At 42.4% G+C, this 23,681-nt stretch overlaps 2 protein-coding genes across 8 annotated transcripts in view; one reads left to right on the forward strand and one right to left on the reverse strand.

The window, feature by feature from the left end:
* ERLIN1 (ER lipid raft associated 1) overlaps positions 1-23,681 on the forward strand; it is a 494,724-nt gene that overhangs the window by 361,377 nt on the left and 109,666 nt on the right. The window contains exons 10-11 of one of the 7 annotated variants that reach the window (XR_012754236.1): positions 11,114-11,389; positions 12,349-15,468. The exons of 5 other annotated variants lie outside the window; for them this stretch is intronic. The gene's annotated coding sequence lies outside the window, so the exon portion shown is untranslated. Of the gene's footprint in view, positions 1-11,113; positions 11,390-12,348; positions 15,469-23,681 lie in introns of those variants that run through there. One more of the 7 variants, XR_012754235.1, reaches the window with a different exon arrangement.
* Positions 14,654-16,375, reverse strand: LOC142310514 (uncharacterized). The gene is made up of 4 exons (XM_075348043.1): positions 16,143-16,375; positions 15,218-15,368; positions 14,729-15,132; positions 14,654-14,667 (listed from the first exon to the last, which is right to left on the reverse strand). The coding sequence occupies exons 1-4, from the start codon at positions 16,327-16,329 to the stop codon at positions 14,654-14,656; spliced, it is 756 nt and encodes a 251-aa protein (XP_075204158.1). The 5' UTR covers positions 16,330-16,375.

The following is a 23,681-nucleotide window of genomic DNA, read 5'->3' on the forward strand; positions in this document are numbered from 1 at the left end:
AGTGCTAAGCTGTGTACGCTGGTAACCAAGGTAAATATCGGGTAACCAAGCAAAGTGCTTTGCTTAGTTACCCGATATTTACCCTGGCTACATGTGCAGGGAGCCCGACACTTCCCCGCTTGGCTCCGCCCCCTCCCGCACTCCACTCCGCATGTACACGCGCGCACACGTGCACACACACACGCACACACACTCACCTGTCCTCAGCGCCATGGCCCCGCTTGGCTCCACCCACCCCCGCACTCCGCCCCCGCACACATTCTCGGCAGCCGAACGATCAGCTGATCACCCGGCGACCGGCTGCTGTGAGCGATCAGCTGATCACCCGGCGACCGGCTGCTGTGAGCGATCAGCTGATCACCCGGCGACCGGCTCCTGTGAGCGATCAGCTGATCACCCGGTGACCGGCTGCTGTGAGCGATCAGCTGATCACCCGGTGACTGGCTGCTGTGAGCGATCAGCTGATCACCCGGCGACCGGCTGCTGTGAGTGATCAGCTGATCACCCGGTGACCGGCTGCTGTGAGCGATCAGCTGATCACCCGGCGACCGGCTGCTGTGAGCGATCAGCTGATCACCCGGCGACCGGCTGCTGTGAACGATCAGCTGATCACCCGGCGACCAGCTGCTGTGAGCGATCAGCTGATCACCCGGCGACCGGCTGCTGTGAGCGATCAGCTGATCACCCGGCGACCGGCTGCTGTGAGCTATCAGCTGATCACCCGGCGACCGGCTGCTGTGAGCGATCAGCTGATCACCCGGCGACCGGCTGCTGTGAACGATCAGCTGATCACCCGGCGACCGGCAGCTGTGAGCGATCAGCTGTTCACCCAGCGACCGGCTGCTGTGAGCGATCAGCTGAGCAGCCGGGTGATCAGCTGATCGTTCACAATAGTCTGCCGCCGGTGAAACTGTAAAAAAAAAAAAAGCTGATTCCGTTGTTTTATACGATCCGTTGCATCCTTTGTGCCACTATATGCAACACATCCGTTGCATCCGTCACACAACGCAATGCAACGGATGCTGTTCAACGCAAGTGTGAAACTTGCCTGAAGTGAAAATTTTTGATCCTGAAAAACAAGCATGCTGTAGATTTTCACATCCCATGTACACTACATTTCAAAACTTTTGTGTCACTTAGATAATTCCTTATTTTTGAAAGAAAAGCACATTTTTTTCAATGAAGCTAAAATTAAATCAAACACTCTATACATTGTTAATGTGTTAAATGACTATTCTAGCTGCAAACGTCTGGTTTTAAATGCAATGTCTACATAGGTATATAGAGGCCCATTTCCAACAACCACCACTCCAGTGTTCTAATGGTACATTGTGTTTGCTAACTGTGTTAGAAGGTTAATAGAGGTTTAGAAATCCCTTGTGCAAGTATATTAGCACAGCTGAAAACATTTTTGCTGATTAGAGAAGCTATAAATTTGACCTTCCTTTGATCTAGTTGAGAATCTGGAGCATTACATTTGTTGGTTCCATTCAACTCTCAAAAAAGCCAGAAAAAGAGAACTTTCATATGAAACTCAACAGTCTATTCTTGTTCTTAGAAATGAAGGGTATTCCGTGTGAGAAATTGCCAAGAAACTGAAGATTTCCTACAACGATGTGTACTACTCCCTTCAGAGGAGAGCACAATCAGGCTCTAATCAGAGTAGAAAGAGAAGTGGGAGGCCGCACTGTACAACTGAGAAATAAGACAAGTACATTAGAGTCTCTAGTTTGAGAAATCGACGCCTCACAGGTCCTCAACTGGCAGCTTCATTATATAGTACCCGTAAAACGCCAGTGTCAACGTCTACAGTGAATAGCGACTCCGGGAATGCTGGCCTTCAGGGCAGATTGGCAAAGAAAAAGCCATATCTGAGACTGGCTAATAAAAAGAAAAGATTAATATGGGCAAAAAAACAGACATTGGATAGAGGAAGTTTGGAAAAAAGTATTATGGACAGACGAATCGAAGTTTGAGATGTTTTCATTACAGAGAAGAACATTTGTGAGATACAGAACAACTGAAAAGATGCTGTAAGGGTGCCTGACACCATCTGTGAAGCATGGTGGAGGTAATGTGATGGTCTTGGGTTGCTTTGGTGCTGGTAAAGTGGGAGATTTGTACATAGTAAAAGAGATTTTCAATGAGGAAGGCGATCACTCCATTTTGCAACGCCATGCCATACCCTGTGTACAGCGCTTGATTGGAGCCAATTTCATCCTACAACAGGACAATGACTCAAAGCACACCTCCAAATTATGCATGGACTATTTAGGGAAGAAGCAGGCAGCTGGTATTCTACCTGTAATGGAGTGGCCAGCCCAGTCACCAGTCTCAACCCTATTGAGCTGTTGTAGGAACAGCTTGACCATATGGTATGCAAAAAGTGCCCATCAAGCCAATCCAACTTGTTGATTGGGGCTTCTGGAAGCATGGGGTGAAATATCTCCAGATTACGTAATTAAATTAACAGCTAAAATGCCAAAGGTCTGCAAAGCTGTAATTGCTGCAAAGGGAGCATTTTTTCATGAAAGCAGAGTTTGAAGGAGAAAATTATTATTTCAAGTAAAAATAATTATTTCTAATCTCGTCAATGTCTGGACTATATTTTCTATTCATTATGCAACTTATTTGATAAATAATTTTGTCTTTTCCATGAAAAATCATACTTTTATCTGGGTGACCCCAAACTTTTGAACTGTAGTGTATATATCTTAGAATAAGCTCTGTTTGCTGTTTACCCAGTAGAGGAAGTGTACGTATTCTTGGCTCCTATTCAACTGACTTCTATAAATATATTTGAACTTCCATGATTAAAGCAGTCATGTTTTCTACTCGGACCCATGATCATCTCTGCATTCCCAGTGCGCCGGGGTCTGTGTTTGATTGCAATCAGACGCACCCCCAGCCTGCGTGACAGCGTCTGACTGCAACCAATCACAGACCTGGTCTGTGATTATCTGTCATACTAAAAAAATAAATAAATAAAAATGGCTTAGGGTTCCCCGATATTGTGATACCCAGCACAGAAATAGCCCAAGGCTACAGATTGCATCACCAAGCCATGTGCTTATCTTGGCTGTGTATCAAAATAATAGGGGACCCCATGCTGTTTTTTAATTATTTAAATAAATTATTGGAAAAAAAAACAGCGTGCAGTCCACCAATTTTGATACCCTGCCAAGATAAAGCCCATAGCTGGGGCTGGTATTCTCAGGCTTGAGAGATCCATCCTAAAAATATCAGCCTGCAGTCGCCCAGGATTGTTGCATCCATAAGGCTGCTTTCACACTACGTTTTTTTAACATGCGTCATGAACGTTTTTTTTGCTGTAAAAGCAGATCCTGCTTTTACAGCAAAAAAACGCATGTGTTATTTTCCAGGATCCTGTCACTTTAAGTTTATGGGCGGGCATTGGAGTCATGTGATCGGGAGTCAGTGGAACTGAACATGATAGACTCGGAACCGGCTTCTGACAGCTGCGGAGGCTCGTAACCAAGGTAAACATCGGGTAACTTGCTTGGTTACCCGATATTTACGTTGGTTACGAGCATCCGGAGGTGCTAGGAGACGGGCTGCCTGCTCCCTGCACACGTAACAAACATAAACATCGGGTAACTAAGAGAAGCCCTTTGCTTGGTTACCCGATATTTATCTTGGTTACGAGTGTCCGCAGCTCTCAGGCGGGGGAGAGAGAGGGGTAGGGAGAGAGGGAGGGAGAGAGAGGGACTGATCACCCGAGGCTGGTTTCTGGGCATGCTCAGTAGAGCAAGCAGCATCCTGTCTATCAGCATGTCACCGTTCACATGCGTTTGCGTGCTGTTTAGTCAGGATCCAGCAATTTGCAGTATTTGGACGCAGCTCAAAAACACTACAAGTAGCGTTTTTGAAAAATGTTAAAAAACTGCAAGTCGCTGGATCCTCACTATAACGCACGCAAACGCAGGTGAACGCATGTTGACGCGAGTCCATTGCAAATGCATTGAAATGAAAACGCATTTGCACTGGATCCATTTTTGCGTTAAACGTTCAGGACGCATGTTAAAAAAAAGTAGTGTGAAAGCAGCCTTGGATGCAACAATCCCAGCACTTTATCACAGCTACGACTATGCCCTAGATTGGTAATGGCAGTAACCAGTTTGTAATAAGCGAAAAGAAATCCGCACAAACACCAAACAATCCTTTATTTGAAATAAAATACAAAAAACACCCTGTTTCACCACTTTATTAGCCCCATAATCACACCCCTGCAGGTCCGACGTAATTCACACGAGGTCCCACAACTATTCAGCTCTGCTACATCTGAAGATCACAGCAAACGCCATAGAACAGGAACTGCCCTCTGTGAGCTCCAGGAAGAGAATGACCTGCACGATCAGCGGTCACTTTGCTCAGGTGATTTCCGGTCACAGCTGGCAATACTTGTGATTGTAAATAGCCTGAGTAACGTCACCGCTGAATGCGCGGCTCATTCATTCTCTAAAGTAGCAATGTACCCGGGGGATCCACAGTATCAACCGTAATAAATAGCTGAATCCAGGCAAAACAAAAGGTGCAAGTATAAGACCTAAAACATAACTTTTATTCGAGTGCAGCTAAAAAGCGCGGCACTTTTGAAAAGGTTCGGTCCTGACGCACGCATATGTGCGAGCATGTTTGGCTATGACAATATGGCCACATAAGATGTATATGGGCCATACCCTGTAATCTTCACCCGGACTTCCCTGATGATTGTTCCCCATGAAACGCGTTGGGAGTGAGTGTTTCTTGAATATATGGAGTTGACCCCTCCGTGACATTATTGTGGGATTTGATGAGCTGGTGGACAGCTCCCCCAAATAAAGCCGTGATGTCCTTCTAAAGTTGCCCTTTTTTCATCTCTGCAAGACCGGGTAAGATCGTTCCCTTTTGGGATTTAATCTCGATACCTGTGTGTCTATTATATTTTTATACACTCTGGACACACTTTCTTTAAATTGGTGACTCCGCCGGCTATAGGAGTGGAAAGAAATGTGTGTTTGTCCATAGTCATTCTACACCCTGGCAGTCTGTTTTTTGGGTGGCATCCTCAAATGAGATTTGAGGCTAGCATTGCCGCACTACATTACCAGTGGTGAGATGACTTGGGCTCTTTTTTGGCCCTATTTTTAGCATGATAGCAATCATTGCTACTATTTCTTTGATTTTACTCACCCTCAGTGAGCTTCGGCTCGCTTTTTAGCTGCACTCGAATAAAAGTTATGTTTTAGGTATTAAGGCCACTTTACACACAGAGATAAATATTTGGCAGATCTGTGGTTGCAGTGAAATCATGGACATATTGTTCCATTTATACACAGCCACAAACCTGGCACTGATTGTCCACAATTTCACTGCAACCACAGATCTGCCACAGATTTATCTCTGTGTGTGACAGGGCTTTTATACTTGCACCTTTTGTTTTGCCTGGATTCATTCATTCTCTACACTAGACCCACAGACCAGATCTGTGATTGATTACAGTCAGATGTTGTCACTCAGACTGGGGGCGCATCTGACTGCAACCAATCACAGATGAAAGAAGTGAATATGTCATGAAGGTAATGAGCGGCCCGGGAAGTGGATGAGCCGCGGGAGCGTACAGCCGCGCCAGGGAATCAGTAAATATACCGTGTCTGCTCCTATCCCCACCAACATTTTAAGTGCCGGTAAGATACCCTGGATCCGTGCCGGAACCGGGTTTTTTATTAACTCTGTTAGACCCGCCGATCCGAACCGTAGCAAAAGCACTGAAAAGAATTAATAAAACCATCAGGAAAATCCTGGAGGTGATTTGTGTGTGTGAGCACGAGATTTCAGAAATCTCATAGACTTTGCTGGGACTGTAAAAAGCAGCGTTTTATTAGCATGGATTTGCATAAAACTAAGGCAGATCCGCAGCTAACATACACTGCAAAAGCACTGCAAAAACACCCAGTGTGAATATACCCTTAAAGGGATTTTCTGGTTTCATTAAACCCTTATCCACAGGTATAGTTTATTATAAATAAACAACCTGAGCTTAAGGCTACATTCACACGACCGTTCCGTTTTTGCGGTCCGCAAAAAAAGGTCCTATTTTTTCACAAATGCAGCCATGTGACAACCGCATCCGTCCCGTTCCGTTCCGTATACGGTCCGTGTGTTATCCGTGTGACTTCCTTTTTTTGCGAACTGCAAAAAAACCCATAACGTTACATACAGTCCACGGTATCTGGCCAGATGCTGGTCCCCACGCATTGTCTATGATAAACAGAATCTGGCGCAAAGGGGTAGGAGCAAGCGCTACATGATCACCAATCACCAGGGCGGCTGTCACACTGTTCCCGTGGCAACTCTTTGTTCTTCCGGAGCCGGCCGCTCATTAGACTGATATATATTCACTGCTTCCCTCGCTCACCGGCGTCTGTGATTTTTGCAGTCAGACGCGATCCCACGCTGAGTGACAGCTGTCTGACTGCAACCAATCACAGCCGCAGGTTGGAGGGTCTATATTGTACAGTACAATAAATAATTTTAAAAAAAAAGTGTACGGTCCCCGCCCAATTTTGATACCAGCCAAGATAAAGCAACACAACTGAGGGCTGGTATTCTCAGGCTGGGGAGACCCACGTTATTGGGAGCCCTCCAGTCTAAAAATATCAGCCAGCCTCTGCCCTGAATTGCCTCATCCATTAGATGCGACAATCCTGGGACTTTACCCGCCTCATCCCGAATGCCCTGTTGCGGTGGCAAACAGGGTAATATATGGGGTTGACTACAGCTGTGCAATGTCACCTAGCATCAAGCCCTGGGATTAGTGATGTCACGGCGTCTATCAGATACCCTACAACACTAACCCAGTCAGTAATAAAAAAATAGACGACAAACAAATTTTTATTTGAAAAAACACTCCCCAACACATTCCATCTTTTACCAATTTATTGAAAAGAAAAAATAAATCCGGGTCTGGCGTAATCCAATAAGGAGTCCAATTACGATCCTTACTCACTGTCCTAGTCAATGAAGAACAGAATGTTCCCCATTGGCTGGGAAAGCAGTGCAGTGACCTGAGCTAGCATCATTAGGTCAGGCCAGGTCACCGCAGGGCATGATGAGCGCCGACGTCATGAGGTTAGCTAGGTATATTTCCTGCGGTGATGAACTTCACTGAACTCCTGAAATCAGCGCTTGTCACAGACTTCCATTGTCCGCCGTCTTCACAAGCGAAGTATCGCGTGAGCCCATGACGTCACTGCTAGTCAGTCTCGGCCCGCTCTCGAGACTTCATGTGAGAACGCGTCGGGCATGGAAGTCAGTGATGAGCGCTGACGTCAGGAATGCAGCGGACTTCATAACAGCAGGTAATGAACTTTTCTAACCTCCTAATATCGGCGCTCGTCATCCCCGCAGCTGCTGACACTGCTAAGCGGGCAGATGCTGACATGCTGCAGTGCGAGAAGCTACTGGCACACTGCAGTGCAAGCAGCTGCAAGGCTGGCGGGGGAGCAGGACACAGACTGCAGGGGCACTCGGCGGAGGTCTCAACAAATTGCTTCCGTGTGGCTTCCAGGGATTTTATATTGTGTCACGGTCCACAATTATGGAACAGAATAGGACATGTTCCATAATAACGGAACGGACGTACGGCAACCGATGTGTTTTTTTTTGTAAGAACTGATGGCACACGGACGTGCGTCTGTGTGCCATCCAATTCTACTCAAAAGACATTGAAAAGATGCTCATGTCAGTAGGTCCACAAAAAAACAGGAACTGAACATGACAGACGGAATGGTCATCTGAATGAGCCTTTACTCGCTTTCCCCAGGTTCAGTACATAGTCTCCACTGCTGTACCCTGTGCCTTTTAATTGTCTGCAGCACTGTCGTCATTTCAACAGTGCTGCAGACAATAAAACACCAGAAGCAATGGCAGACCCAAAGTACTGGATCCATAAAGGGGAAGTAAATCAGAATAATTTATTTTATTTTTTTTTAAAGCAAACGAATCCTGTGGTCATGTGTTTTTTCAAACTGGTAAACCCCTATAATCAGCATGTAATACTCTTATTATTGAGTTGCTCCTTAACCACTTCAGCCCCCAGCCTGTTTTCACATTTATAATAAGAGATTGTCATGGTACTTCTGTGAGGGTATGGGTGCTCAGGTGGGGTCCAAGTCCATATGAAGAAAAATAAGCACCAGGCACTCCAATTGATGTGAAAAAAGAATAAATTTTATTGCATCTTCAAACAGTTCAACGTTTCGGTCGCTGATTGGACCTTCTTCAAGAACTGACAAAACAAATATAATTCCATTTAGATAAATACAATAAATGGTATTCATAATGCTCAGATACAAAGTCTAACAGACAAGAGAAGGAAAATAGAAATTAATAAAGACATGCAGAAGGGATGGGGGAGAAGGGAGAGGAGATCCGGGTGAGTGAAGTGAGTAAAAACCGATGTAGTAAAAAAAAAAACAGTATAGAAAAAACATGACTAACTATACAAAAAGTGATATTGTTAGACTTATTGGATAATGCGCTTATGCAGCTGTGAAGCCGTATAAGAACTACTTGTGAGTAAACGAAAATGGGGCAGGACTGTGCGAATAAGTGAATGGTGATGTCAAACAGGTGTAAAGATAATACCAAGAATCAATGAAAATGACAAAAGAATAAAAATAGCTGCTCACCCTGTCTTATCATGGTTGAAAAGCGATCAAAGGAAGTTCAAGTATGGATAAGAAACCAGGTGGGAAGTGGACTAGGGCAAAAAAATATATATTGATAGTTATCAATCCCATATAAGGATTACAAGAATAGAAAACAGGACAATGGCGGTGAACTCTTACCCTGTTATAAAAAGATTTTGAATGGAAATTCACCTAACGCAAACTGTGTGTGAATCAGTAACCAGTAATGATGAGGCTTGCTCTAAGAAAAAGGAGGACACGCATTAAGAGTAGAAAGTCGCAGGGATGACTTCAGAGAACAATAGCTGTCCAACGTGTTGATGTACTAATAAATAACCAATTATGATATCGTATAGAAATGTAAAATTATAAATCATAAGACTAGTATCACTGGGAGTAGGAAATCACAAAGGTGACACCAGAGAACAATAGCTGTCCAACCTGTTGATATATAAATGCAGAATCGTACATGAACCTGTGTTCTGTTGTCCTCGATCCCTCTCCAGTGTTCCAGTTCCCGCATCCCATATGGAATCACGTTCACCTTACCATATACGCCACCATCTGATGTTTGCAGCTATTCATTCAGCTGATTGAGGTTTTTGTCCCTCAAGCATGCGCACTGCTCACTACGCACGTCATAGACTTCACCTGTCACTCATTACACAGAAGGTATTTCTACCCAGACGTTCCGCCTCTACAATGGTGCTCTCCACTAGCAGTGTATACCATGTGATTCTCTCTCTCTCTTCCTGGGTAAGTTACGGTCCGTCCCCACGGCGATTATATGTCTTCTATTTGTTTCTTACTATGGTTGCTTTATCTTATAGTAACGGCAACCTTAGTCACCACACTCAACAAGAGGTGGATACCGCATGTTATACTCTTTCCCATTTGGGTAAGTTTAATCTTATCCTTATATACATAATATCTTTATTTTCTCTATATGACGATAATTACCTTTAAGCTGGGTTCACACATAGCGACAGCGACAACAACGTCGCTGTTACGTCACCATTTTCTGTGACGTAACAGCGACCTAGTAAGTCGTTGTTATGATCGCTACTTAGCTGTCAAACACAGCAGAAGCAGCAGCGATCATAACGTCGCTACATGTGCAGAGAGCAGGGAGCCGCGCACACTGCTTAGCGCTGGCTCCCTGCTCTCCTAGCTACAGCACACATCGGGTTAATTATCCGATGTGTACTGCAGCTACATGTGCAGGGAGCAGCGCACACTGCTTAGCGCTGGCTCCCTGCACTCCTAGCTACAGTACACATCGGGTTAATTAACCCGATGTGTACTGCAGCTACATGTGCAGAGAGCAGAGAGCCGGGGACTGGCAGCGTAAGAGCGGCGGAGGCTGGTAACGAAGGTAAATATCTGGTAACCACCTTGGTTACCCGATGTTTACCCTGGTTACAGCTTAGCGCAGCTGCCAGATGCCGGCTCCTGCTCTCTGCTCGCTTCATTTCGTCGCTCTCTTGCTGTCACACACAGCGATCTGTGCGTCACAGCGGGAGAGCAACAATAAAAAAAAACGAACCAGGGCTGTGTGTAACGAGCAGCGATCTCACAGCAGGGGCCAGATCGCTGCTCAGTGTCACACACAACGAGATCGCTAATGAGGTCACTGTTGCGTCACAAAAACCGTGATTCAGCAGCGATCTCGCTGTGTGTGAAGCACCCCTTACTCTTAGTGACATCAGCCAGATTACCTTATCTTTATTACAAGCGGTGGATACCGCACACCTCTTTTCTGCCCTTTCTGGGTAAGTTTGACCTCATATACATGCATATTCTTTTGCCCCCTGTCTTATATATACCTTTTTATATTCAGTCTATATGCATTAATTCTATTTTTTATTTTTTTATCATTATTTTTTCACAGTGTAGACACCCATCTACCTACATTCCCCTTTGTTATATGTTCAACACCGCACACAGTGTGTTGTTACAAGTATTACTATACTCAGCTACATCTTTTCATAACATACTACTATACAGTTTATATTAGGCCTAAAACACACTTCCGCAAAAAAAACGTACGTGTCTTACGGTCCGTTTTTTCGGGTCCGTGTTCCGTTTTTTAGGGGCGTTTCTCCGGTACGAATGGCATCCGTGTGATGGCGTATGCGAGCCGTGTGTGCGTGTGGAATGTCCGTATTGACATAAAATACGTACGTGTGCAGTCCGTGTGCCGTCCGTTTTTTCAGATCCATATTTTCACACAAATAACCTTGTTAGCCCATCATAATGTGCTCCTGGTGTGTTTAATTGGTCAATTAACTACCCAATTTGGTTAGTTTGCTTAAAAAACCTTTAAAAATATGGCTTCTGAGCTCATTCTCACATTATACACACTCCAAAATGTCTCTCTCCAATGAAGCAACCATGTATTTGCTCTGGTTGATATCTAGGAGATTTGGGGTTAGGCGACATATGATTGAAGAAGAGCCACCACTGGAGAGAAGGATGTGGATTCACTCCCTTGTGAAGCTCAGGAAAACACATGGGCATTTTAATATTCTCTATGGCGAAATGCAGAAATTTCCACCAAAATTCCAAACCTACTGCCATCTCACCATGAATTCATTTGACAACATCCTTGGCCTTGTGTACCATCGTTTGAAGCATCAGGACACCTGTATGCGCCTCAGCATCTCCCCTGAGGAACGACTGTTGGTGACTTTACGGTAGGTGTTGTCATGTATACTCATGCTTTATCTGTTATTTTGAAATACATGTTAAAGGGATGGTTCACCCATATTTTTTATTGTCTAGATCGATATTATATTGAGAAACAATGTTTCTCTCAAATACCTTGTGTTGGCAATAGTGCCTGTGAGAGGCGCTATTGTAGACCGCTGCTCCCCGTCCAGTGACGTACCTGTCCAATGCTGCCTCGTCACATCCGTGCAGCCGGCTACAGTCTTCAAGACTCTGAGCTGTGAGCGGTGTTTCACTGCTGTCACAGCCCATTTGCTCCCCCCTCCTCCTCCCTCCTAGCACGGCGCATCTCCTGCTCCCCCCTCCCTCCTCGCAGAACGCTGCAAGCAAGAGACGTGCTGTGAGGGAGGAGGAGCAGGGAGCAGATGGGCTCAGAATGTAGCCGGCTGCACGGATGTGACGAGGCAGCATTGGACGGGTACGTCACTGGACGGGGAGCAGCGGTCTGCAATAGCGCCTCTCACAGGCACTATTGACAACACAAGGTATTTGAGAGAAACATTGTTTCTCAATATAATATCGATCTAGACAATAAAAAATATGGGTGAACCACCCCTTTAAATCTCAAAGGCATCATTTTGTAGAAATTATGTAATTTTAAATTTAGGTATTTGTTGAAAATTTATATAGATCACATAACCTCATTGTAATCTTAAAATATGATCTGAGTGCTCACATCTACCATTCTATCTCTACCAAAATTAAAGAAACGAGTCATAAATCAAACAATCTTGTTTATTAAACAGAAAAGTAATTATTTTTCTAATATGGAAAGTAAATATCAACACATATGTTTTTCCAACAAAAGCAATAAAATAATAATCATACCCAGTATCTCGCCAGTCATTGGATGACACAAATATTTGTTTTGAAAAACAACTTTCATGAATAGTCAAAGTAATGTCATATTTTTTTTCTATTTCAGTTACCTTGCAACTGGGCAATCCATCAGCAGTCTACATTTCGAATTCTTATTGGGAAGGTCTACAATTGGCAAGATTATCCTGCATACCTGCACTGTGCTATGGGAGACCCTTAGGCATCATGTCATGCAGCTGCCTTCAACACAGGAATGGATGCACATTTCTGAAGATTTTTTGGAGAAAACAGCTTTCCCTAATTGTATTGGTGCCATTGACTGAAAGCACATTAGAGTGAAGAAACCACCTAACTCTGCATCAAGATATTTTAATTATCATAAGTTTTTTTCAGTAGTTATTTTGGCCATGGTAGATACAAACTACTGCTTTTTATTTGCTGATATTGGGGCCTATGGCAGTGCCTCAGATGCACGCATGTTCAGAAGCTCACGTTTAGCAAGACGATTAATGTCTGATAGTTTAAGTTTGCCTGCACCAAGACCATTGCCTGGTAATAATGGCCCTATTGTTCCTTTCGTCATGGTTTCAGATCAGGGGTTTGCATTGTCTAGGCATTTGATGCGTCCATATCCCAGAAGGGGGCTGGACAGATCAAAAGCCCTATTTAATAGCAAATTGGCCAGAGCACGTTGCTATGTTGAACGAGCCTTTGGCATTTTGGCCTCAAGATGGCGCATTTATCAAACCACCATCCAACTCCAACCAACCACCGTCAAGGCTGTCATTAAAGCTACAGTAGTGTTACATAATTACTGTAGATTACATGAAAGCAATGACGAAGACATTGAGGAGTTGCCAGCTTTAAATGCACCATTTGTAGAGAGTGGTAGTGTTAGAACCAATGTGTCGACTTCTGGTCTACAAGTGAGGAATCAGTTTAAAGATTATTTTAGTTTAAATCGCCATAGTCATGTATAAATTTGACATTGTTATAGTTTTTTATCACTTGGTTACATAATCACAAACACATGTGTAATACAAAAGAGAAAATGACCATTCATAGGTATAATTTGTGGTTATTTTTGTTGGTTGGTTGTGTTTGTGGTCCCAATAAGCTATTGTGATTTAACTTTATTGCTATAAAATCAGGAATTTTTGTTTTGCAAGTAACAGTACTACTGAATGTAAAAATTAGTCCAGATTTTTTATTGAACCTATGTATGTATGTTATCTTTTGCAAAACACCCTGTATTGTATTATTTTTTATACAGATTTTTGTCAGGGACATTAGCCCATACAAAACACCATACTTTATTATGCAGTAATGTCACGCAAACATAATTTGTTTGACACTATTGGAATACAAGTTGGGACCAGACAACTGCATAGTGGCTGAATTTTTAATAATAAAGGTGTCTGAATGTTAGTGTAGTAGTTTATGTGCATGCATTTTTTACCTAAACCCAGTTTTTTCTAATGGATGGTACAAACAACATGTCCAGAGCAAGGCAACATTCTAACAGGCAGGTAATGTTTTTGAAGTGATAGAGTAATTTCTATTGAATCTTTGGAAAGGAAAACACAAATATGACCCCATGCATATAGAGTAAGTAATGTGTTACATTTTGAAATGTTTTCCGACCAGCAATACCCTAGAAAATATACCAAAATGTAAAATAATACATACAATATCACATTATGATTCAACTAAATCCTCTAGGCTAGTGATGCTTTCCTGTGTAGTCTCCATTGCATTGACACCTACAGAATATGTTTGCTGCACAACACTAGATGTTGTAGTGAGTGACTGATCAGTGTTTCCACTAGTAACAGTTGTTGTACTTGGAACAAATAATGATGCAGTTGTTTGAGCAGATGGAAGACCAAGTGTAGGTGGTACATATTGATGTGTTGGAAGAGGCTGAGTATGTGTGTATGTGAAGTTAGATGGGTAAGTCTGATGTTGAAAGTACTGTTGTTGTAGATTATTAGGAACATGGTAGGATGTTGGTTGTTGAAACATTTGAGGTAGTCTATGAACATTACTAACAATACTAGGATAGCTAACAGAGGTTTGCATTGGTGTCTGTTGGGGTACTTGTGGGACAAATGATGGCTGTTGAGATGGCCTTTGTGTCATTAATGTACCTGTTTGGTGTGGGACAATTGTTGGCCTAATTTGTACATCACTTCCCATAGAAGAAGATGGACACTGTATATGTGTTTGTTGCACTACAGGATTTTGTTGAAAATTAGAGTAATGTTCATCAGTTTGGGTTTCCACAGTTTGTTGGGTTGTGTTTGTGTGTGGACCACGTGGATTAGCTCTCCATTGCTCTATCACTTCAAAACAATATATGGGTTCTGGCTCACGTTGGGTTGCAGATATTAGTGTTATTAAGGACGCCCTCAATCTGTCCTGCCTATCAGCATGAACCAATGCAAGAGAGGGAGAAAGGGAGCGGCAAAATCTCTCTCCATCACGCTCTGGTATCAGGGAATTCATCATGTGTATTATTCTGGTATCAATGATATCTGGCAGGGAACGTAAATCTTCATAATGCCTATGTCTGCGACCACGGATAGATTGGGCTACTGAGCGCATGGTATTAGTTATTATTCTTGGCTGTGTGCCTGCATGTTGCTGTGGACTACTCTCTGCAAGAACTGGTGAAGGGCCACTTTGTTGCCCTGTAGACTGGCCTGGAATTACATTAGTGGATTGACTTGTTCCCAAACCCAAATCAGAGGACATTTCTTCTGCGTCTGGCTGGCTGGTGTTGGGGATTGTTGGTGGTTGATATGAGGTAGGCTCCATCTCGGAAGCAGAGGTCGCTGTTAATACTGCTGACTGGGCTTCCTCACTATGTTCTAGATTATCCTCTGTACTTTGAAGAAAGAAAAAAAAAAACCAATTAATGTGTGCATTTAAAAAAAAAAAAAACGCCATGTGATGTAATGGTTTAAACTTACTTTGGTACTTCCATAATGGGCATGAGGAAGGTGAGTCTTTCATAATGGACATATTTTTTCTTTTTGGCTGCGGCAGCTGTGGTTGCCACTGGGTTATATTCTCTTCTGAACTGGTCACGTGCTAAGCGCCATCGCCGTTTAACAAGATCCACTGTTTAAAAACAAAAAATTGTATAATAAGGTCACAAATTATAACAATTGAACAATAAAAAAATAAAACATTATTCTTGTATTGCAGCAATTTAAATAAATTGGAACACACATCCATGTGTATGAAAACAACAACCCATGACACTCATATAGTGACATAATAACACAATAAGCATGACAAAGTAAACAAGATCTCCAGTAAAAAGATTAAACCACTGTATAATAATTTATCTCCTTTTTTACTTACAAAAATAAAAATAATAAAACCTTCAGTAAGCCATGAGAAACAAAATGTCTATAAACCCATGAAGTGCCATATGTTCCTCAAAGATTTTCCATTATACACTACACATTACTGTTACCATTCCAGACATGGTGACACCAAGGAACATGCATAATAAACCAAACATAAAAATACAACTCAAAATGTATAGACATTTCACAGCACATTTACAATAGAAATAGCACAAAATTGAACACAAAAATATATTTCAAACATGTTTAATTGTTGCTTGACCACCCTGAAATGCCTTTTGTACATGCATAAAATGCTTTGCATGCCACATATACACATGCTGACATTACTAGAAAACTGTAATGAATACTTCAAAAGGCCAAAAAACTACACTATCCTGTTTGTGAGTCTCCAGTGTAGCTCAAAATGAGTCAGGCCCATTAATACATGCAAAACAAACTATACAAATATGGATATAATCTGCCTACAGAATGAGCACATGTAGGTAAAGACAGAAGCAATGCAAATATCTGTACTCACCATATCTATTTTTCCTTCCAGGGGTACATTGAGACCATCCATTCCCAGGGTAGACTAGCTCTGCCATAGACATCCATGCTTGTTCCACCATTAACCTGTCATGGTAGCCATCAACACGTGTGTCCCACAGCTCTGAATGCCTCTCTACTTCTCCAATCAGCCTCTCTGTATCGATTATGGGCGCCATGCTCAGTACCTGTGGTGTTCTCTGTGCTCAAATTTCCCCTGCAGTGAGAGGACAGGTGCCCAGCTGCTGTCTGGCGTGCAAATGAGACAGGAAATGTATGTTTGGTGCCAGAATTAATGGCCATCAATTGACCTGATAGATTGGTAACAAGTGTTTCAGATCTTGTGATGAAAAACGGACACGGACGATACGTGCTGAACACGGACATATTCCGTGTGCGGTTCGTGCAGGCACGGATCCATAGACTAAAGCGGGTCCGTGCCTGCATGCTGCCGGCCAAAAACGGACATGTCGTCAGTGTAGAAAAGTGCACAGACGTACTTACCACACGGACAGACGTTCCATGTGATTTTACGTGTGTGTGCCATCTACCATTGAATAGAGGTAAGAAACCTGGCTCACTATTTAAGTGGGTGCACGGAGAAAACGAATCGTCAAATAAAATACAAAAAGCTCCGGCACACTCCAAGAATAAGAGAAAAAAATCGTGTTTCTTTGAAATATATTTTTTATTTAACTTGTGTATAGAAAAGTCCAACGTTTCAACCTTAGTTTAGGTTTTTATCAAGGACATTCTGGTAAATAAATAATAACAGAAAAGAAAACAGATTAGTTTACACAGTGTACAGCAAAATTATGTTCACACAGTTATACTTCCATACATAACCAATTCAGTGAAAACTATTTAGCACGTAACCCGTGCATCCAGGAAAAATATTCATATATATCATGATCAAGGATCACAAATTAAATATTATAATAAGAGTATTAAATGACCTAGTATTATAAATCTCAATACATCAGTCCATATTTATAGAAAAAAGTGGAACTAAAACACAAATCAGAAGAGACATACTCCATAGAATGAGAGAGAACAGTATCATAGTACCACCCACCTAAAACACAGTCACTAATTGAAGTTTTTTTGCTAGGCAACGGAGGTTGCATCAAACTACAGGCAGCATATGAGGTGGTATACCTGAGAGATACAAAATAATGTCAGAATACAAACAGATTTGTTCAACAAAGACAGAACATAAAAAATCAGTCTCACAACACTGGGGGGTACGGGGACCAGGAGGGAACCCAGAAGCTCCCAGGGCACAGAATAAATATCTACCTTGCAATACTGTATGTTGGAGAAAAGGACAAAAAGGTCCAAGGAAGGAATAAATTGGCTCTTTTTCTATCTAGATAGAAAAAAGATTTTTTCATAATCATATCATTAATATCAGTAAGTTTGAATATAATGATTAGACACTTCCCATATAATCTTTCCAGTACCTTATATCAAGATTTGAGGATGAAAAATCCAGCAAAGGGAAAGTAGGTGAGAGCGCTATGTGTGCTTACTGAACCACTACCCAGGCTCATAAAAAAGTCTAAGGAATAAATTAAACAATCCATGTTACAAAGATCACATACAGAAAAGTGCAACCTTAGTGAGGTGACAAATTAACTTACTTCAGTTAGATCAAAAGTGGGATGAAAGCGCTATGTCTGCAGAAAATTTATATAGGACAATGCAAGAGGGCAACTACATGTTCCACCTAGGAATCATAATAAGATAAGATAAACAAATGACTCAAAGGAGAAGTATAACACTGGCTTTACCAGGGCCAAAAAAATACGGAAATTAGAGATACCAACACTAACATCCACTTTCCAGTACCTTATATCAGGGTTTGAGATGAAAAATCCAGCAAAGAGAAAGTAAGTAAGAGCGCTATATATGCTTACTAAGCCACTCCCCAGGCTCTTCAAGAGTCTATAGGAATAGATTAAATAATACATGTTACAGGGATCACATACAAAAAGGTGCAACATTAGTCAGGTGGCAGATTGACTTACTTTAGTTAGATCAAAGTGGGATGAAAAGTGCTCTGGCTGCAGAGAATTTAAATAGAACAATGCAAGGGTGCAACTACATGTTCCACCTAGGAATCATAATAACATAGGTGACTCAAAAGGGAAATATAACACTGGCATTACCAAGGCCAAACAGCTATATAGAAGCTAAACAAGAGCTAATACCAGTTCCCAGGACCTATATGGGTCCATGTGAACATACAGCCAGCATAAGAAAATCACAAGTTACAAGGTTGTGGCAGAGCAAACTGAAAACCTGTACATACCTTCAGTGGTGATTCAGGGTGTGACATCTAAGAGTGGGGAGTGTAGGTCTGCAGGTGCCAGACCTATTTATATCGTGGCGGTGAGGAGCGTCCACTACCCATTTCCTGGGAGTGGAACGCAGCGATCCGGACGGTGAGACGCAAGCCGCGCATGCGCAAAGAGCGCCATCGTCAGGCGCATGCGCGGCAGACCAACCGGATGCATAGAAAAAGGTGGAGGAATGAGAAGTGCACACTTCCTGTTTCCGGGATATGGAACGCACTGCTCAGTGAGACGCACGCCGCGCATGCGTAATGCACACCGTTGTGCAGCGCATGCGCAGTGCACGGCAGACGGACCAGAAGCGGAGAGGTGATTACCAGTGACTCAGTGGTGGCGATAGGATAACAAAGCCGATAGTGTCCTGTAGTGATACTGGCAAAGGGTGTACACGGTGACAATGCCAGTCAATGGTGCCTGATGGACGAAACATTATTCAGGTGACAAGTGGAGCCTGGAGAAGAGAAAAATTAAAATAAAGAATCAGGGCAAAAGGAATGAAAATTGGTATAAAATTGCATGTAGATATTCATACAGGTGCCTACAGGGAAAATAAGCAGGTATACCGAAAAACATGCTGTTGACACGTAAAAGGACATAGATAAACATACATAAAAGTACAGACCATGAGCATCACAATGACCTGGTATGAACCATGTAAGCAGATACAATAAACCAAAATATGGCATATATGTGAGAAAAGGGGAAAGGGAAAAGAAGGTCATTCAAAGATGCTCAATCAATATATTTTAAAATACACCCTCAGTATATAATCCAAAGGATGCGAATAATGCAAATCAAGTCTGACTAAAGTCTAAATAAACACCTTGTACTCCCTATTAAGACCACTAGGCTCTAGAGTCTTTAATGTGTGAATCCAATACGCTTCTTTCTCTAAGATGCGTATCCTATTGCCTCCCCTGCGCATAGGGGGCACATGCTCTATTATCTGATATTTCAGTTGGGCAACAGTGTGTCCAAATGTGATGAAATGATGGGGTATCGGGAGGAGGGTCTGTTTGCATCTTATCGTAGATTTGTGTTTACTGATTCTGTCTCGGATATGTTGGGTAGTTTCCCCAACATATCCGAGACCACAGGGACATTTTATTAAATACACAACGAAAGAAGATTCGCATGTAAAAAAAACCTCTAATAGGGAACACACGTCCTGACAATGGATGAGTAAATGTGTCACCTTTGGTCAAATTATTACATTGAATGCAATGAAAGCAGGGAAAATTGCCCTTCCTGGGCGTACCCAGAAATGTCTGGCGAAGGACTCCTTTTTGTGAACCTACATCAGCCCTAACCAAATTATCTTTGAGATTCCGTGATCTCTTATTACAGAAAAGAGGCGGTTCGGAGAACTCCTTTATCATTGGATACGCCTTATGTAGGAGTGGCCAATGTCTGAAAATAATACTTTTGACCAAAGGTGAGAACGGATGATATGTATTAACACATGGTATCCTGACCAAGCCCTGCGTAACGTTTACCCGACGGCTATTGTTGGACCTGGCAACATCCTCAGGATAACCCCTGTTTAAAAATTTTTTGGTCATCTCATTGGATCTGATGTTACGTGTATCAGGATCGGAGACTATTCTTTCTACCCTTTTATGTTGAGAAATGGGTAAGCCGTATTTCGTGTGTTTCGGGTGACAACTAGTAAAATGAAGAAGATTATTCCTGTCTGTAGGCTTTACGTAAAGGTCTGTTTTCATGGATCCATCGTCCATGAGGATGACCAGGGTATCAAGGAAATTAATCCGATAAGGGTCCGAATGAACTGTAAAATTAAGGCCCGCTCTACAAGAATTGATTTCATGAAAAAATTGATTCAATGAGCTCATGCTACCATTCCAGATCGTGAAAATATCATCTATGTATCTATACCAAATTATGGCGTGGTTAGTCCATAAGGGATGACTATAGATGAACATCTCTTCGAAATGCGCCATATAAATGTTGGCATAGGGAGGCGCTAGGTTTGATCCCATAGCTGTGTCTTTTTTCTGTAAGAAAAATTGATCCTGGAAAAGGAAAAAATTATTTTCAAGGACCAATTGAAGAAGTTCCCTGCAGAAAAGTTTCTGATTGATTGAAAGAGAACCGAATTCTCCCAAGAACCAGTCCACCGCTGAAAGGCCGTCATGGTGCTCGATGCTGGTATATAAACTATTTACGTCAAATGTGACAAGGAGACTGCCTGATGGAATACACTCTAGGTGATTAACATGGGACAGGAATTCTGAAGTATCTTTCAAAAAGGATTTAATATTGGAAAGCATAGGAGTTAAGATTTTCCATTAAATCAATTGAGGAAGGCAAATTTAAGATTAAACATAACATCTCGGCGGAGGAGAGCAGGGCTATTCAGGATCTTAAAAAGAATTCACGCATCATTATCAAACCGGCAGATAAGGGAGGGGCCATTGTGGTGATGGATAGGGCATATTACATTCAAGAAATACTGAGTCAATTGGCAGATAGGGACACGTATCAACCTATCCCTAGGGATCCCACATCCCATATAGAATCGCTTATCAGACACTTAGTTGATGTATATCTGCACAATGGAACAATTGATGAGAAATTATCAGAATATCTCATTAAAAAACATCCCATCACGCCAGTTATATATACCCTTCCTAAGATTCACAAGAATCTGCAGCAGCCACCAGGTCGTCCAATAGTGGCCTCGACAGACTCTGTTCTCTCCCCCTTAGCCATCACTGTTGAAAAAATCTTAACTCCTATGCTTTCCAATATTAAATCCTTTTTGAAAGATACTTCAGAATTCCTGTCCCATCTTAATCACCTAGAGTGTATTCCATCAGGCAGTCTCCTTGTCACATTTGACGTAAATAGTTTATATACCAGCATCGAGCACCATGACGGCCTTTCAGCGGTGGACTGGTTCTTGGGAGAATTCGGTTCTCTTTCAATCAATCAGAAACTTTTCTGCAGGGAACTTCTTCAATTGGTCCTTGAAAATAATTTTTTCCTTTTCCAGGATCAATTTTTCTTACAGAAAAAAGGCACAGCTATGGGATCAAACCTAGCGCCTCCCTATGCCAACATTTATATGGCGCATTTCGAAGAGATGTTCGTCTATAGTCATCCTTTATGGACTAACCACGCCATAATTTGGTATAGATACATAGATGATATTTTCACGATCTGGAATGGTAGCATGAGCTCATTGAATCAATTTTTTCATGAAATCAATTCTTGTAGAGCGGGCCTTAATTTTACAGTTCATTCGGACCCTTATCGGATTAATTTCCTTGATACCCTGGTCATCCTCATGGACGATGGATCCATGAAAACAGACCTTTACGTAAAGCCTACAGACAGGAATAATCTTCTTCATTTTACTAGTTGTCACCCGAAACACACGAAATACGGCTTACCCATTTCTCAACATAAAAGGGTAGAAAGAATAGTCTCCGATCCTGATACACGTAACATCAGATCCAATGAGATGACCAAAAAATTTTTAAACAGGGGTTATCCTGAGGATGTTGCCAGGTCCAACAATAGCCGTCGGGTAAACGTTACGCAGGGCTTCGTCAGGATACCATGTGTTAATACATATCATCCGTTCTCACCTTTGGTCAAAAGTATTATTTTCAGACATTGGCCACTCCTACATAAGGCGTATCCAATGATAAAGGAGTTCTCCGAACCGCCTCTTTTCTGTAATAAGAGATCACGGAATCTCAAAGATAATTTGGTTAGGGCTGATGTAGGTTCACAAAAAGGAGTCCTTCGCCAGACATTTCTGGGTATGCCCAGGAAGGGCAATTTTCCCTGCTTTCATTGCATTCAATGTAATAATTTGACCAAAGGTGACACATTTACTCATCCATTGTCAGGACGTGTGTTCCCCATTAGAGGTTTTTTTACATGCGAATCTTCTTTCGTTGTGTATTAAATAAAATGTCCCTGTGATCTCGGATATGTTGGGGAAACTACCCAACATATCCGAGACAGAATCAGTAAACACAAATCTACGATAAGATGCAAACAGACCCTCCTCCCGATACCCCATCATTTCATCCCATTTGGACACACTGTTGCCCAACTGAAATATCAGATAATAGAGCATGTGCCCCCTATGCGCAGGGGAGGCAATAGGATACGCATCTTAAAAGAGAAAGAAGCGTATTGGATTCACACATTAAAGACTCTAGAGCCTAGTGGTCTTAATAGGGAGTACGAGGTGTTTATTTAGACTTTAGTCAGACTTGATTTGCATTATTCGCATCCTTTGGATTATATACTGTAGGTGTATTTTAAAATATATTGATTGAGCATCTTTGAATGACCTTCTTTTCCCTTTCCCCTTTTCTCACATATATGCCATATTTTGGTTTATTGTATCTGCTTACATGGTTCATACCAGGTCATTGTGATGCTCATGGTCTGTACTTTTATGTATGTTTATCTATGTCCTTTTACGTGTCAACAGCATGTTTTTCGGTATACCTGCTTATTTTCCCTGTAGGCACCTGTATGAATATCTACATGCAATTTTATACCAATTTTCATTCCTTTTGCCCTGATTCTTTATTTTAATTTTTCTCTTCTCCAGGCTCCACTTGTCACCTGAATAATGTTTCGTCCATCAGGTACCATTGACTGGCATTGTCACCGTGTACACCCTTTGCCAGTATCACTACAGGACACTATCGGCTTTGTTATCCTATAGCCACCACTGAGTCACTGGTAATCACCTCTCCGCTTCTGGTCCGTCTGCCGTGCACTGCGCATGCGCTGCACAACGGTGTGCATTACGCATGCGCGGCGTGCGTCTCACTGAGCAGTGCGTTCCATATCCCGGAAACAGGAAGTGTGCACTTCTCATTCCTCCACCGTTTTCTATGCATCCGGTCGGTCTGCCGCGCATGCGCCTGACGATGGCGCTCTTTGCGCATGCGCGGCTTGCGTCTCACCGTCCGGATCGCTGCGTTCCACTCCCAGGAAATGGGTAGTGGACGCTCCTCACCGCCACGATATAAATAGGTCTGGCACCTGCAGACCTACACTCCCCACTCTTAGATGTCACACCCTGAATCACCACTGAAGGTATGTACAGGTTTTCAGTTTGCTCTGCCACAACCTTGTAACTTGTGATTTTCTTATGCTGGCTGTATGTTCACATGGAC

The sequence above is a fragment of the Anomaloglossus baeobatrachus genome, chromosome 5, assembly GCF_048569485.1.
Source record: "Anomaloglossus baeobatrachus isolate aAnoBae1 chromosome 5, aAnoBae1.hap1, whole genome shotgun sequence".
NCBI classification, from domain to species: domain Eukaryota; kingdom Metazoa; phylum Chordata; class Amphibia; order Anura; family Aromobatidae; genus Anomaloglossus; species Anomaloglossus baeobatrachus.

Excerpts from the sequence above, each read along its gene's own strand:
- LOC142310514 (XM_075348043.1), bottom strand. The coding sequence starts at position 16,329 with ATGGCGCCCATAATCGATACAGAGAGGCTGATTGGAGAAGTAGAGAGG. Across the intron at positions 15,369-16,142 it reads TGGAAGGAAAAATAGATATG|TGGATCTTGTTAAACGGCGA; the intron begins GTGAGTACAGAT and ends GTTTTTAAACAG. Across the intron at positions 15,133-15,217 it reads CCCATTATGGAAGTACCAAA|TACAGAGGATAATCTAGAAC; the intron begins GTAAGTTTAAAC and ends CTTTCTTCAAAG.